Source organism: Symphodus melops (genome assembly GCF_947650265.1).
Source record: "Symphodus melops genome assembly, chromosome: 5".
NCBI classification, from domain to species: Eukaryota; Metazoa; Chordata; class Actinopteri; order Labriformes; family Labridae; genus Symphodus; species Symphodus melops.
Window position 1 is genome coordinate 29,557,778 of NC_136695.1, and position 16,166 is coordinate 29,573,943.

The window sequence follows — 16,166 nt, forward strand, 5'->3', positions numbered from 1 at the left end:
CGCCCTCTGGCCTGTGTGCGACAACGCACGTTTTAAATTGATTCAATCTCCGCAGACAACGAGGACCGAGAGCAAGACCGAGACATTTAGAGACCAGGACAAGACCAAGACCAAGACCAAGACCAAGGATAGAATAAATACGTCAGCGACTTTTCAGACTGGAATCATGAAATGTGTGTTGAATTAAAAGAAGAGACACAGGGCTGGATGCAGAGGACTTCCATTTTTGTTGCCGCGGTAACAAAACAGGAATCAATACTGTTTGACTTTTTCTAAATGTCGTATCAAAGTTTTCAATTCCTGTGTGTGTGTGTGTGTGTGTGTGTGTGTGTGTGTGTGTGTGTGACTTACTTGAAGCCGGGTAAGACGGTGGCACACGTTCCCGACTTGATCCATATGCAGTAAGGGTCGCGTGAGGACAGACAGCTCCTGCACAGAGAGAGAGAGAGAGAGGTCAGTGATGGAGCGACTCCAGTGTGTGTGTGTGTGTGTGTGTGTGTGTGTGTGTGTGTGTGTGAGGAACAGCGAGCCCGTTGTTACACTACACTGCAACCAACCAATGACTGACAGCAGTGTTGACCAATGGCGGTTCAGACAGAGGCTGTCAGATCAAACAGATGCAGAGGACCGACACCACGCCGGTCCTCGACAGACAGGACTCCTGGGATTAGAGGGAGTTAGGGATGGCGTGCAGGAGTTAGGGATGGCGTGCAGCAAAGAGCTGAGGTCGGATTTGAACCCTGGGCCACCGTGCCGAGGGACGACTGTCTCTGATCGTGGTGCACGCCTCGCGTCTAAAACTGAAAAGTGCTTAACTTGCTGTGTGCTTTTATTTTGAAATAAAATCAGGCCCTTCCTGTGGATGGCAGGTTAAGACAGGAAGTTAAGCACAGAAACAGGAAGTGGTTAGCTATCCCAAAGTGAGCTCACAGGAACGGCAACAAAGGTCAATGTGTGATGTCATCAGGCTCATGAGCTTCCTGCGTCGCCTGGTGTGAACCAATCAGAGACTCTCTCTCATTGAGACGCAGGCTCATGATCACGTTCCCCGTTACAGCTCTGATGTCAGTCGACCGATGAGTCCACGCCGTCAGCTGATACACGACCGTTCTTTTTTACGACCGCACGATGACGCGCGCTCGTCGTTTTTTACAATCTCATCTGCAACGCTTTAATGAAAGTCATAAAATATGTCACGATCCTCGTTTGCTTCACTCAGCGCCGCACACCGACTCGTAAACATCCGAATGTTACAGCGAGCTCCCGAGCAGAGACGGACGCAGACGCTGTGACAAAAAGAAGGTCGTGATCAGTTTTCATCAGACGACATGTTTGTTTGTTTGTTTGTTTGTTTGTTTGTTTTACTAAATTGAAAGTAATTAAAAGAGAGTTTGTTTTGCTCTCGTCATCCATAATTATTTTCACCTTATAAATTAATGGGCTTAAATTGGCATTCATAATGTTGACATTTAAGTCGGAGATGGAAATTATGCAGATTCTGTTTCTCATCTGATCGTAATTAGAACAAAACGCCCGACTCTTTGAAATTTCATTTAAAGAAAAACAACATCTGAATGAATCAAATAATGCAAACGATGATGTCGGAGGAGACGTCTCATTAATCATCTGAGCTACGAGTCTTTGTAAACACTCAGATTAAAGAGGAGATTAAAGGAGAGAAGCACGTTGATGTTTTCCGAGGTGAGCGGCGTCAGAACGAGCGAGGAGAAACGACCTGCTGCACTCAGAGGTGAACGTGTTAAAACGCTGTTAATGAGCCCTTTGAAACATGTGCAACATTTAACAGAGAGGAAACACCACATGACACAAACTCAATCCCTGCCCTCTGATTGGGGGATTTTTTTAAACATGGTGGTGGCAACAAGCTCCGCCCCCAACAGTTGGTTCTTTCTTTTAGAAGAGAGCGGAGTTGATGCTAAGCTGGACCGTCAGAGTTCGCTCTTCGGTGGTCGACGCGGGGAAGGTGAACACGTCCAGCTGCATGGCTGAAGGCGGCGTTTTAAAGATGGAGGATGTTGTAATGTTGCATCAGCTGCTCGTGTTCCTGATGCTTCACATGAAGCCGAGACAGAAAAACAACGTGGCGTCAGCGTGCAGTTTTAAAAACACGTCTGGCTTGGGATCGAGCGCGCGTGTTTCAAAGAGCAGCACAAACGCGTGGCGTGCTCGTGAAGCTCCTGGACGAGATGAAACATCCTGTCGAGCTCGGACGATTTCATGATTTCTTCTTCTACTCGTCTCTGCCTCCTCAGCAGAGCTCGGACCGATACGTTAGCATGTGCTTAACGCTGATCCTTTCTGTCACCTAGCAACCTGTTAGCTCCCTCAGTGCACAGCACATCCTCTCTGAGATCCTCCTTCACTTCACTGTGACCTTTAGCAACAACAGCTCGCTGTGACGTGAAATAAACACATCTGTCTTTATTTCTTCACCAAAAAAACAACTTCCTGTCCAGAACAATCCAGAATGATCCCCCCCCCTTCTGCTCCCCGACATCCTCTCACACTGACAGACGAGCTGCAGGTCCCTGAATGCCTCTCGCCTCTGTGTGATACTGCATAATGCAGCTTGAATAAATTATTCATTCCCTCGCCATAAGGTACGTATGCATCTCTCTCCGTCTCCCCACGCTGCCTCTCTCCTCGCTCCCTTCATCCTTCTGCAGTGACGTGGCGTGAAAGGCCCGCTGTGTCCGTCTGCGCTTCTCGCCCAAAGACACAAAGCGGACTCATATTCTCTTTGTCTGCTGCTGTTTTTACAGGACACGTCTGCGTGTGTCCCTCGCCACTCTTTAAACCTTCAGACTGCTCGTCCTCCCCCGTGCTCGCATGCTGTCGTGCGATGATGAACGCGCAGGTGTGTGCGTGCTCGCCTGCAGCCACAGCGTGCGAGGAACATCCATTAGCTGCCGAGAGGAGAGGGGATTTATCAAACTTCTGAGGCCGACACTCATAACTTCCAGCTGTCATTTGTCCAATATCCTGGGAACAACACAGGCCTGACTTACTGGAGATGGTTTCAGCTAACACGGAGCTGCTGCAGAACAAGTGAAGACGCAGAAATATGAAATACATGTCTGAACTTTAATTAAAGCAGATAAGTGAATAATCACTGCGGTTATGTAACATTCGCCGCACAGCTTTCAGGATTCATGAGTGTTTTTTTCCCAGAATATAAAGAAGAACCGGTCTTCAGTCATCCTGGATTTAAAAATGACACTCGGCTGAGGCGTGAAGCGTTAAAGGAGCAGTGCGGTTTGTAAGGACTCTGATCTTACACTTAAGAGTCTGATGGGTAACATGTGAGCGGACAGAAGCACGAGGGCCCGACCCATGTGGGTGTTTTTTTTTTGGGGGGGGGGGGTGTAGATCTCGATATCAGGGAGGGAAAAAACCCCAATAAATCTCTGTTCGATCTATAGAGACAAATAAAGTTATTAACATTTAGTTACTGAGCATGCTCAGTCAGTCACTCTGCAGAGCGATGATGGTCCATACAGCGCCCTCTGCTGGTGACAGAGGACTGCTGGCGTAAAACTGTGAAACTCAAAACAAATCAAAAGAAACCAAAAAATGTCGACGCGTATCTGAGATAAAATGTGCCGATAATCATACGCTGATAGGTGACCGCCGCGCCTCGCTCTGATTGGTATTAACAGACGAGGAGGTAAACAAACGCTTTCCCTCGCTCTGATTGGTCGGCTTAGTAATGATGCTAAAGAAAGCACTGATGTGATGTACAGTATGTGACAGAGAAAATCACTTCTCCTCTCAGAGAATCACAAAGACGAAAGCGTTCATATGGAAGAGGAAATTTGGACTGCGGCTGAAAATCCCCGGATCTGCAGATTGTCGGGATCGGGGCCTCTTTTGGCCTTTTATTGTATTTCTTTTTATTAAAACTCCCATTTCATACAGCCTCTGTTGAAAGCAGAACATTTTCTGAAACCTAATATTGGCAGCAGGGCCTGGAGTGAAGAAAAAAAAAAAAAACAGGAGAGAGACCTGACGATGCAGGCTCACAGTGAGAGAGAGAGAGAGAGAGAGAGAGAGAGAGAGAGAGAGAGAGAGAGAGAGAGAGAGAGAGAGAGAGAGAGAGAGAGAGAGAGAGAGAGAGAGAGAGAGAGAGATGTGCCAAGAGAGCGAGAGAAAATGGAGGCAGCAAAACGGAGGATTGGGTAAATCTCATCTGGAGGGAGGCAGATTCATTGGTGTGGTAAAGGAGGATACGGCGGCTGAAACCTGACCTCCTGCCCAGTGCTGATGAGGCTTACGGGGCCCCTAATCCCAGGATGAGGTGTGCTGCAGGACCAGTCTCTAAAAAGGATCTGTGGGATGAAAGCTTGAGACAGGCGTGATCCATTTTCTCTCCGCACATTCTTGTTCCCCCCCCCCTCCACATTTAAAAAAAAAGAAAAGAAGAAGAAGCATGGAGGCCACCATCGCTGGCTCCTGGCCAATCAGCTGGATCCAATTCATGACTAAACAATGCTGAGAGCTTCTCCAGGCCTCCACAACCAGGGGTTAGCATGCTATGGGGGCTTGTGTATTCCCTGGTGGAGCTGAGGAGAAAACCTTCCTCTGAGTAGGGAGAGAAAAAAAAGAGTGGGGGAATATTTGCGGGGGGGCTAACATTCCTCACGACACCAAAAATAGCCGTGGAAGCTGAGGAGTGGGAACGCTGAAACACGGGCTAACAAAACAAAAGGCTGCAGACAAAGAGAGACGCTTGAAGGCTCTGCTGCGCTCAGCTCATAAACTTGTTGGAAATGCGATGTCAGCTTCTGACAGCAGCACTTTCAGACTTCCACCAACACACCTTTTAGAGTATTTCCACATGACAGTGATGTATGGCGGCGGCGGCGGCGTTTAGGAGAGCGATACGTTGACGATCATAAAGAACGTCATTTTTTTAAAACGCCATGTTGAAGCGTCAGAAAGTGGAGAAAAAATTCAAAACGATGTCTCAGATATGAAACACTTTCAAAGTCATGTCTCCACATTTTTGTTTCATTCGGACTAAAATCAAACGCTTAGATTTTAAATCAGTGCGTTTCTATAAAGTCAAAGACGTCGTTTCCGATGAGAATCTTTAACCTGCTGGGAGTCCCGTAAAATCGGCTTCAAAATTTTGAAGCAATCTAAGAACCGACAAACGTGTTTTAGAGTTAAGTGTGTCCCTGCAGGGGGCGCTGGAGTCCCCCCTGTGTCCCTGCAGGGGGCGCTGGAGTCCCCCCTGTGTTCCTGCAGGGGGCGCTGGAGTCCCTGTGTGTTCCTGCAGGGGGCGCTGGAGTCCCCTGTGTGTCCCTGCAGGGGGCGCTGGAGTCCCCCGTGTGTCCCTGCAGGGGGCGCTGGAGTCCCCCGTGTGTTCCTGCAGGGGGCGCTGGAGTCCCCCCTGTGTTCCTGCAGGGGGCGCTGGAGTCCCCTGTGTGTCCCTGCAGGGGGCGCTGGAGTCCCCCGTGTGTCCCTGCAGGGGGCGCTGGAGTCCCCCGTGTGTTCCTGCAGGGGGCGCTGGAGTCCCCCCTGTGTTCCTGCAGGGGGCACAGGAGTCCCCCCTGTGTCCCTGCAGGGAGCGCTGACTTCCTGTGCTTCTGCAGCCAGCCTCTAGTGGACACTCCAGGAACTGCAGGATGTCACACTTCATCGTTTTTCAACACTAACAGTAAGTTTTGGTGGTTTGTGTGTCGTTGGTCTGACAGATGTGTAGATTGCGGCTCGTGTCGGCGTTGGACTTTAAAATGGTTTACATGGCAGTGACGTGACGCCACGTGTCATGTCTGGCATGAGTCAAACACACACAGATGTTGTGTATTCAATCATGCCTTTTAAGCACGGCACAAGATGATCTCTAAAGGGACCTGAATTTAAAAAAAACAGAAAATGTTGACGTTGGAAAAGATGCTCCACTCAGAGAAGACGAGACTATTTCTCTAAAAGACGGCACTTCTAGAAGCTGTTCATGTAGATCAGATCACACAGATTCAAACAGGAAGCTCAGGCAGGGATCAGCATCGCCGTCTCTCACCGCAGCACGCCTTACATGGCGGCCGCCATATCCCCACTGCTCAGTTCAATCTTACTCTCACGTCGTGCCAACACCACAAATAAGTGCTTTTAGGGGAAAGTGGGCTCCGAGCAGCTCCGGGCAGCAGGCGGATAATAGCATAGCATCTGTCATTTGGAGCAGGCTTTTGTCCAAAAGCATCAGGACTGGACACGATGTCTCAAATTGGTAGTTGCAAAGGAAATTGATCCGGCTTTCCTTGAGTTACCTGGCAGCGTGAGTGCCAGCTCCTCCCGGAGCAGCGGGCAGGAAAGCCTGATCTCATGCAGCAGCAGCAGCAGCTCTCTCTGAGGTCTCAGTCTTCAGGCCGGTCCAAGAACTTGACCTTTTTCTGTTTTTTGTGGCTTTCGACCAAACGCCTTCTTTTTCTCCCTCACACATGCTTTTTACATTTCACATGTTGTTGCATTCTTACCGCGAGGGATGTAAAGATTAATCATCAGGCAGTTAAAAATCAGTAAAATGAATCACAGTAACAACACGATCATGACGTGCGTCGGTGTTTTCATGAAAATCATCTTTTTACTTTTGTAAAATAAATCGAGTGAAAGGTTACATCCCCACTTAATGCAAACTCTGTTCATGTCTTGGTGACGGCTGGTGACCATCGTTGGCTGTATAAAAAAAGGACGTCGTGTAAGTGACGGATTCTGAAGCCAAAACAGTCTCGGTCAAACTCTCATCTCCATCCGTCTACTTTTAGATGAATCTAGAAAAAGGCGGGCGTGACGCCTCATATCCAACCGCTACAAAGCTCCCACACATCAGTCAACTTAACCACGCCCCCTGATGACTTCACGAATAACCTTTTAATGCTCTCTGATGAATCACTCGCTGCACGCTTTGGACCAATAAAGAAATGATCCAGACTGTAAACATGATTACCAGCTGTACTGATCGGCACTTTAACATAATGGGGAGTCCTTGACTTCTGTAGGCAGCCTCAAGTGGACAATAGAGGAACTGCACCCCGAGAACTGAAAACCTCCTCATCTGAGGGTCCAAAGCTCGACAACCAGAGACCTAAAGTCTCACGCTGACACGTCACACGTGCTCCTGTTTATGCAGCTGTACAGGAACCAGAGGATCACGGGTTCAAGTCCCGAAACGCACCAAGTCTGTTCATTGATTTGGTACGAGCTCAGGCATGAGCTGTGTGTGTGTGTGTGTGTGTGTGTGTGTGTATTTCAGCCAATGAGTGTGCAACATGTCAGAGTAATTCCCCCCTGCTGGGATAAATAAAGTACTTCTTCTTCTTAAATGACTCACTGGTGGCGGTGGCTCAGGCTCGTCCTGACAGAGCCAATCATTTTGATTCGGACTAGACTTTACTTAAAGGGGTTCAGCTGTTGATCAAGTCATTGATTGCTCATCTAATTGTTACATCAGAGCTCCGACAGAGCTGAACCTTGGATCTGCAGGTGACTCACTTCTTGCAGGAGCTGTAGTCAGAGCAGCGGCTCAGCGGCACACGGATGACGCAGCTGGAGAACGCCACGAACAACGCGTGATGGTCCCGGTCCAACTCGAGGCCCAGCACCCTCCTGTCCTCGCCCTGCACGTTGCATCTATGAACACACACACGCCGGCAAGATCAGACACTTTCCTTTTTTTAATCAGCCCTGCAGACGGAAAGCACAGTCTGAGAATTAAACAGGAAGCCGGCTGTGATTCAAACGCCATGCAGATACACTTCACAAGCTGTGCAGGCTGAAAAACAAAAGGAGACACAGGAAGAAAAAAAACACACATCCCCTCGAGCAGTACAGGGTGATGCAAAGAGTTACAATAGAACCAGACGTGGGTGGGCAGAACACGGGGGGGGGGGGGACAAAGAAGAGATAAGACAAAGTAAAAGAGAGACACAAAGGAAAGAGACAAAAGCAGCCGATTCACACAAAGAGCAGGAGCAGATGAGACGTTTAAAACCAGGCTCTCTGACTTGTTGGGGTTGTAGACGTCGATGTCCTCCAGGACTTGGGTGTTGAAGGACGCGTTCGCTCCCTCGGTGCTGGCCAGGATCTTCAGCACGTGGCCGTTATCGGAGCCCAGGAAGACCACCGTGTAGTTCTTGTACGGCCCTGCAGACGTGTCCACGGCTATCTGAGTCAGCTTGAATCTGTGGACGGAGACGAAGGAAAAACTTCTTCATGTCTGAAAACATCTGAGCTCCAGATATAACATAACTCAAGCACCAGGTTTGAGACCCTGTAGAAACCAGCTCCCCCAGAATCCCACTGTGACATCACAAGGGGAGCACAGGAGAAAGGGAGCATTTTTCTCTGTGTTGTCAGACAAAGGACCGGATGGATTCTGCAGACTGTCAGGTTACCCAAATAAACGTTCGACACTCCTTTGGCGTGAAGGAGAAACAGGAGGCCACGGGTGCAGAAGTCTCAGGTATTAAACAAAGACACGTTCTCTACCTGCAAGAATCGATCCCGGTCAGGAGATCGGGACTGAAGCTGTCTCTTCTCTAAAGTGACAGTGATGTAAGAGAATGTGGCGGTTAGCGTTGTTTTGTTTCTCATGCTAAACGACAGTGGGCGAAAACTGAGCTCATTGTATGAAACAGAAGAGTGATCAATCACGTCTTCCACCGACACATCCTCCGTCGCCTACATCCTTTAATCCCTCCATCCTCCACCTACACGCGCTCAGTCCATCCGCCCGCCCGCCCTGATGTGGCGCCGCTCCCCCCCCCCCTCCGACACTCAGCCTGTGTGACCTGCTTCTTCATGTGGAGCGCTCCCGTCCTACACGGCGTCGCCCAGGAGCCGCCCAGTATCAGCGCCGCAGTCTAAAGCTGGATCCAGTGGAGCCCGCCTTGAAGGTCACCTTGAGTCTGCAGGATAAGCTTATCTCGCTGCACTTCCTCTCGCAGGAGGATTGGATCAAACAAACCCCCCCACTAATAAACCCGCTAATGTATTTGGCATCACATCCCGCCTTCGATTCTTCAGCGGAGCGTCCTGCGCCCTCACCTCGCCCCCGTCCCCACGGCGGGCGGGCGTGTGTGTGTAGCCACGTGGACCTGACGTGATGTGCTCTGCTCAGATTTCATTCATCTCGCTCGTCTCCGGGGAGAGTCGAGGCAGATGTGATGTTTTTGGCGCCAGATGCGAAGCGGCGCGTGTTTCCCCAGCGTGGAGCCGCAGCGGTGCCTGGCTGGCTGTCAGGCTGGCTGTGCTTCAGGAGTCACAGAGGAGCCCGTGTGTGTGTGTGTGTGTGTGTGTGTGTGTGTGTGTGTGTGTGTGTGTGAGTAAACCTGTGATGTGTTCAGGTTTAGATGTTCTTGTCTGTGACACTTGTGACATGATTCACAATTCAGCGTGCTTCACGTGATATGAGTGGATCTTCAAATGTCAAAATGTCACAGCACACACACACACACACACACACACTCGACTCCCCCCCCCCCCCCCCCTGCAGCACGTCTTGATATCGTTCAAAGACATCGTGAGGACGGCTTCCTCGTTTTCTCCGAACATTAAATAAATTAAATTCAGCTCAATGACTGATGACTTTTCTGTTTCTTAATGAAGCGTCTGAGCCGTTAATCAACTCTGTAATTAAATGTCTGTTTAATGAGTCAGCAGCCTACAAGATGTAGGTGACTTCTAATGAGGGATGAGTCCACACAGTCTCTAAACCAACCTGCTGGTGGTGCGGGTGAAGTAGGGTCTGTCGTTGACCGAGGGGACAGACTCGTCCATGAGCGGGTAGGACTTGATGAAAGTCAGCGTGTCGTCGGGGAACGTCGTGGACGACTTGTAGGTGGCGGCTGAGCCCTCGCCGGCGCAGCACCCCGGCCTGCAGAGACGGAACAACAAGAAGCACACGTGTACAAACCGGTGGCAGCTGGTTGTTGTTGGGGACGGGCAGGACGGTGTCTCACCTGGGCTTGGGGACCTGCTCCTCGGGGACAGGCGTCCAGGCCGACTCGCTGTTCCTCTGCTCTTTGAACTTGCCGCTGAACGCCTTCTCGATGTCGTCCATGTAGAAGGCGCACACTGCCGAGCCGGTGATGCTGCGTGGGGGGGGGGGGGGGGGGGGGGGGCGAAGTGAACGAGAGGAAAAACAAATCAGCGCCTTGTCAGCCTGCGCTTTCACACATGCACTCCCAGCAGACACACGTGTCGTCTCAACCTCGGACGGCGAGGTCACACGGGTCCTCACCTGTTGGACTGCGTGGTGAAGACTCCGAGCACGGCCGGCCGGTGGTTGATCTGCAGCACGTTCGTCAGCGACTGCAGCACGTCGAAGTAGAAGAAGGAGTCGCCGGGGACGGAGCAGTTCAGCCGAGCTTTGAGGAACGACGTCCAGTAGCGTTCCAGCACCCTCGGCGAACCGCCGTTGTCGTTCTTGCAAACACGTGCCACTCTGGAGAAAACGACCTGAGCGCACGAGAGGGGTGAACAAAGTGAGCAAGACGGGAAATATTAAAGAGGACCAGGAGTATGAGGAGCGCGCTGCTCCCTATCGAGTCCCTCACCTTGCCAAGAGTCGTGTACTCCACTGCGATCTCGCTGAAGAAGAAGTACACGTAGTTCCCGTACTCAATGGCGTGGAGGAAATGAGGCTCTGCGGAACACAAGAAGGGAAAATAGTCGGCAAACAGGCTGGCAGCGAGGCCTTATTTCCAACACGACAGAGCAGAGTGAGCCGGCTGGAAGGGGAGCCGGTAAACACAGATGCTCAATTTGGAGAGCGTGTCCAAGAGAGCGTGTGTCTTTACACCAAATATCTGAGTGTAAAAAAAAAACGAGGAGGAAACAAACTTCAAACAGCCGGAGGATCTGGACCTGTGCTAATAAAAACACTCTGAAAGGCAGACACTCAAAAGCTTCTTCTGGTGTCTAATTTAAGACTCACGTCCTCGCTGCGTGAGAACACACAGATCTGTTTAAGATGTGACATCGGCTCCAGTCCAGGACGGAAAAATGAAAGAGAAACGCAAAACATGAGACGATGATTCAAAAGCACAAATATCATGTTTGTGACTCAAACACTGAGAGCGTCTGCTCAGGTAACGTGTGCTGCTTTAATAAGTGAAGTGCTGCAACAGCTGTGAGAGTCAGTGAGGATCCATCGGCAGCATCATGTGATAATCTGACGCCGTTCCTCGATTCTTCTGGGGAAGAAACGAACCTTCATTGTTCGCCTGAGCTGAAAACTAAAAGTCTCGGATTCACAAACAAGAAGGATTTTCTTCTGTTTGTCTGACAGAGAAATTAAAAACATCGTGAAAAAGGACAAAAGATCTGGACCCGTTATCAGAGACGACTCACTCCAGCAGCCAGTATGTCCTCCTTCTAACTTTAGATTCTGCTCCTGAATGCTCTGGATCTGATTGGACCAGAGAAGGTAGGCGGGGCTTTGAAGGCCGTTTTGGACGCCCCTGGGTTTGTCAGATATGAGAGCAGTTATCAGGTCAACAGGTGTTGCAGCGATGGAAGCGGGCAGTGGAACTGCTTCAGATAGAAGTGACTGCAGTACCCATTTCAAACACTAGGGGTCAGAGTGACGTGTTGCTCCTTTAATGTATTTTAACCACAGGAGAATGAAGATTTATCTATGTGAAGGCGTATCCCGTGTTTAATCATCGCTCTGAATGCATCAGCGTGTGCTCGTATTTATCAGCTCTGATCTGACAGGAAATGTTTCCACGACTCATCAAAAGGCCAAAGAGAGCGTTGATGTGGTGGCCACGCCGCGTGCTCACCTCGCAGCCATTTGGAGTCGTACTTTACTGTACGCAGAACCGGGCTGCTTTCTCCCAGACTCCTGTAAATCACCGCGTCGCTCGCCAGGAAGTCCGTCATGGTGGCTGAGTAGAAATCCCCACCTGAGAGGAAAAAAAACACAAAACAGTGATTTATCAGGGATCAAAATCCCCCTGAATTACTTTTATCAAGCGTCTCTTTCAGTCACAGGCGACCTTAATTACCCTTTTAAAAAAAATAAATAAATGTGGACGGTAACAGATACAGGAAGCGTGTGGCTGTCAGGAACACCTGTGTGAACTTTGCATAAATGTCAGTGGAAAGCTGGCCGGTTTGAGGTCTGGCTCTCGTCTCTGAAGCTGACCCCTTCATGTTCACAGAGTATCAGCTTCCATCACGGCTATGATTAGCAAAGCAACGTTAGCACAGACCACAACACAACCCGTCTCAGATAAAACCCCCCGTGATCATCAGCGCCAGCTCACAAGTCGCCAGACGTTAGATTTAATTTGTTGTTTGGTTTCAACTTCATCATTTTTACTTCTTTACGTTTTGAAGCGAGTTACAGTCGTGTGTCACCTCAGAGCTGCGTCAACCTTTGAAATCATCAAGATCATTAAACATCAGAATAATGTCCAACAGACAAACTTTGATGCAGATGTTCTGACTTCTTGTCTCAAATGTCTTTAATTTAAACTGTCAAAGCATCACGGAGCATGGCCCGACTTTTTATTTTAAACAATACATTAACAATATCTTTATTTATATATTTATTTATTTAAGTTTTAAACATTTTAAATCACATACAATAGCAACTAAATAAATTACAAGGGGAAAATAATAATAATGATATATGTATACTCACACATAATAAAATAAAATTAATAATAATAATATATATATAAAGAACATTAAAAAAATTAATAATAATAATTATATATAGAAATTAAAAAAAGAAATAAAATAAAAGTAGAAATAAAATTAAGAAAAACTGAAAAACTTCAAGTACGAAACGTAACAATAGTATTATAAATATAGTATTAATAGTATTATGTTCCATATTAAATCAAAATAACCAAAGTGAGTACATTGCCACCTGATCTGACTTTTCATATTTAGAGAATTAACCCATATTTGCACATTAGCGCCGCACGCTACGCTACGCTGCGCTACGCTACGCTGCGCTACGCTACGCTGTGCTACGCTACGCTGCCACCCTCGTTAATGACTGAGTTTCCACAGCGATAAAAATGCTAAATAAAATTATATTTAGCATTAAATCAGATTCTGACTCGGATTCAGTTTAACTCAATAAACTCTTAAAATGCATCCGAGCGTGTGAGACTGAAGCGTCGTCACATCTTCAACATTCACAGCCAGGTTTAGAGATAGTTTCACTTCAGTGAGCTCAGGTTTAATTAGAGAGGAGAGACAGTGTAATGTTTGTGACATCTAAAACGATGAATAATGACGGGACTGAGAGGACGCCGTGTGTGGGAGTTGAACCTGTGACATCCCGCCTCACTCACCTGCGAAAAGGCCGACGTTGGACTGGCGGGACTCGAAGGGACATCGAGCCTGACCCACCACCTCCTCCCCCTCCTGCTCCAGCGTCGCCATCTAGGTCAGAGAGGACACGGGACAAAAGAAGGCTTTACGGAGGCCGTTTACGAGCTGCGATAGAGAGAGAGAGAGGAGGAACAGCCGGGCGGTCTCTGACTGCACAATCACTCCGCAAACAAAAGCCTTGAACGCTGGGAAAGGTAACTGCTGCATCATAAAGATTGGTTTTATAAGAGGACTTGTTTGTGGGTCGACTCCATAAAAGATGTGAGTGAAGTTTGACGTCCCGCCGTCAGCAGCGCAGAGGACAGTTTATCTCTGAGCCGCAGATATTTAGCCGCGACTTCCTGAACCGCTGTTAACAAGATTGTAAACCACAGGTGAAAGCACACGCACACACCCCTGCAGGGCACGCACACACCTGCAGGGCACGCACACACCCCTGCAGGGCACGCACACACCTGCAGGGCACGCACACACCCCTGCAGCACACGCACACACACCTGCAGCACACGCACACACCCCTGCAGGGCACACGCACACACACACACACACACGCACACACCCCTGCAGCACACGCACACACCCCTGCAGGGCACGCACACACCCCTGCAGCACACGCACACACACACACACACACACACCCCTGCAGGGCACACGCACACACCCCTGCAGCACACGCACACACACACACACACACACACACACACACACACACACACACACACACACACACGCACACACACACACACACACACCCCTGCAGGGCACGCACACACACACACACACACACCCCCCTGCAGCACACACACACCCCCCTGCAGCACACGCACACACCCCTGTAGCACACGCACACACCCCTGCAGGGCACGCACACACCCCTGTAGCACACGCACACACCCCTGCAGGGCACGCACACACCCCTGCAGCACACACACACACACACACACACACACACACACACACACACACCCCTGCAGCACACACACACACACCTGCAGCACACGCACACACCCCTGCAGTGCACGCGCACACACCCTGTTCAACACCACGTCTCGCAGCAAGGTGACACACACACACACACACACACACACACACACACACACACAGACTCGTTAACAGTCCATTAACACGTGGTCGGGTTTATATGGAGTGTCTCATCTCACACAATCAGTGAAGGCAGCTGCAGCTCCATCATTAGTCCAACACGGGACGACCTGCAGCTTAACCTCTGTTAGAAGATCGCAGACACACGGCGAGGTGTGAACAACAACAACAACAACAACAACAACAACAACAACAACAACGACGGCGGGAAAAAGAAAGATGGAGTGAATGCATCATCCTCTAAAACGCTGGCAGAAAGTTGAACCAAAAACGATGACATTCAGCGTGCACATCTATCATAACCACACCTTCAAAAAAGCCTCTTTGACCCTGTTCAGTAACGACAAAGGGTCGGGGGGGCATTACCTCGGATTTAACTCTAAAAAGGGATCAACATGAAACTTGATCAGTGTTTTGAAAGGAAAGGGTTAATGGCGATCAATTTCAAAGGAAGTGACCTCGATGTCACTTCATGAAACAGGAAGTGGCCGAGCTCAAACAGAGTCAAACTCGACCATGCTGTCAAAGCTCCTCCGGCGACTTGAGAGACAACGCTCAGAGTGACTGAAGCTAACGCCCTGCTGCCGCCGGCCGCCGCACCCCGAGCCGAGTGTGTGTGTGTGTGTGTGTGTGTGTGTGTGTGTTTTAAATATAGTGTGCTGAGAAGCTTCAGATGACGATTAGCTTGAAGCTAACTCAACAACAGAGCTATTCAGGGAGAAAATGAGTCTCAGGAGGTTTCACATCTCAAACAAGAAGAAGAAACTAAATCACGAAGCCTCGATAATGCACTCGTCTGTGTTTGATATTCATTAAGTGCAGAAGAAGAAGAAGATGCTGGTTTCCACCTCAGACCTGCGGGCTTCTGGGGAAACGGCTGTACGTGTGATGACATCATCACCCGCTGGAGGAGAAAGTGATTCAAAGTCTGGCAACAGGACAAAAACTAACTCCAAGAGTCTGTGTTGACACGTCTGAACCTGACGCAACGCAGCACAACAGCTCTGCCCTAAATATCACTGCTGAAGGTTCATGAAGGGTTCACACACAGTTTCATCATTTCACACAGGTCGACCTCCTGCACAGCACAAAGCTCCTCCCACCATCTCCAGGCTCTCTCTGTGGTCCAGAGGGGACGTGATCCGAAGTGAAACAACAGTTTGTTTATCCAGAGAAGAAGAAGTCAGGACGGCGAGCGCAGCGGGACGACGGCGAGCACAGATGGATTTGACGCTTCGAGGTTTTGTCGCGTCTCTTAAAGCGCGCATGTTGAAGACAGCCGTCTCTGTTGTCGCCCGACCAGCTGTCTCAGCAGTGAAGCTGTGTGTGTGCATGACGGCGAAACATCCCTCCCTTTGACCAGCACACACACACACACACACACACACACACACACAGATCCTCTGATATGATTTATACCCCCCCCCCCTCTCTCTCCCCAGCTGTGTGTGTGCTGTAAATCAGCCGCTCCGTACTATTGGGAGTGTGTGGCAGGAAGACGTTACACATCCATCTCTCCCTGTGAGCTCACCTCTGGAAACCCTCGGCAGCTGACTGATGACACGGTGCAGGTTTTTTCTCCGACACCTGAGACAGGATCTGATCCTGGACAGGATTCAGGTTCTGATCTACAGACAGGCTTCACTGTGTCAGCTGACCCGACGCACACCGGCCTGTTATAGGAG

General features: G+C 49.5%; 1 protein-coding gene across 3 annotated transcripts in view; it reads right to left on the reverse strand.

Annotated features, from left to right (window-relative positions):
- Positions 1-13,795, reverse strand: part of sema6cb (semaphorin 6Cb) — a 41,597-nt gene extending 27,802 nt beyond the window's left edge. For all 3 annotated transcript variants that reach the window (XM_079344501.1, XM_079344500.1, XM_079344499.1), the window contains exons 1-9: positions 13,341-13,795; positions 11,811-11,933; positions 10,581-10,669; positions 10,265-10,482; positions 9,984-10,115; positions 9,743-9,898; positions 8,028-8,204; positions 7,516-7,653; positions 352-429 (exon numbers count right to left, since the gene is read on the reverse strand). In XM_079344501.1, the coding sequence (XP_079200627.1) occupies positions 352-429; positions 7,516-7,653; positions 8,028-8,204; positions 9,743-9,898; positions 9,984-10,115; positions 10,265-10,482; positions 10,581-10,669; positions 11,811-11,933; positions 13,341-13,431 (1,202 nt within the window). In that variant the 5' untranslated portion in view covers positions 13,432-13,795. The remainder of the gene's footprint in view (positions 1-351; positions 430-7,515; positions 7,654-8,027; positions 8,205-9,742; positions 9,899-9,983; positions 10,116-10,264; positions 10,483-10,580; positions 10,670-11,810; positions 11,934-13,340) is intronic.
- Positions 13,796-16,166: the final 2,371 nt, after the last annotated feature.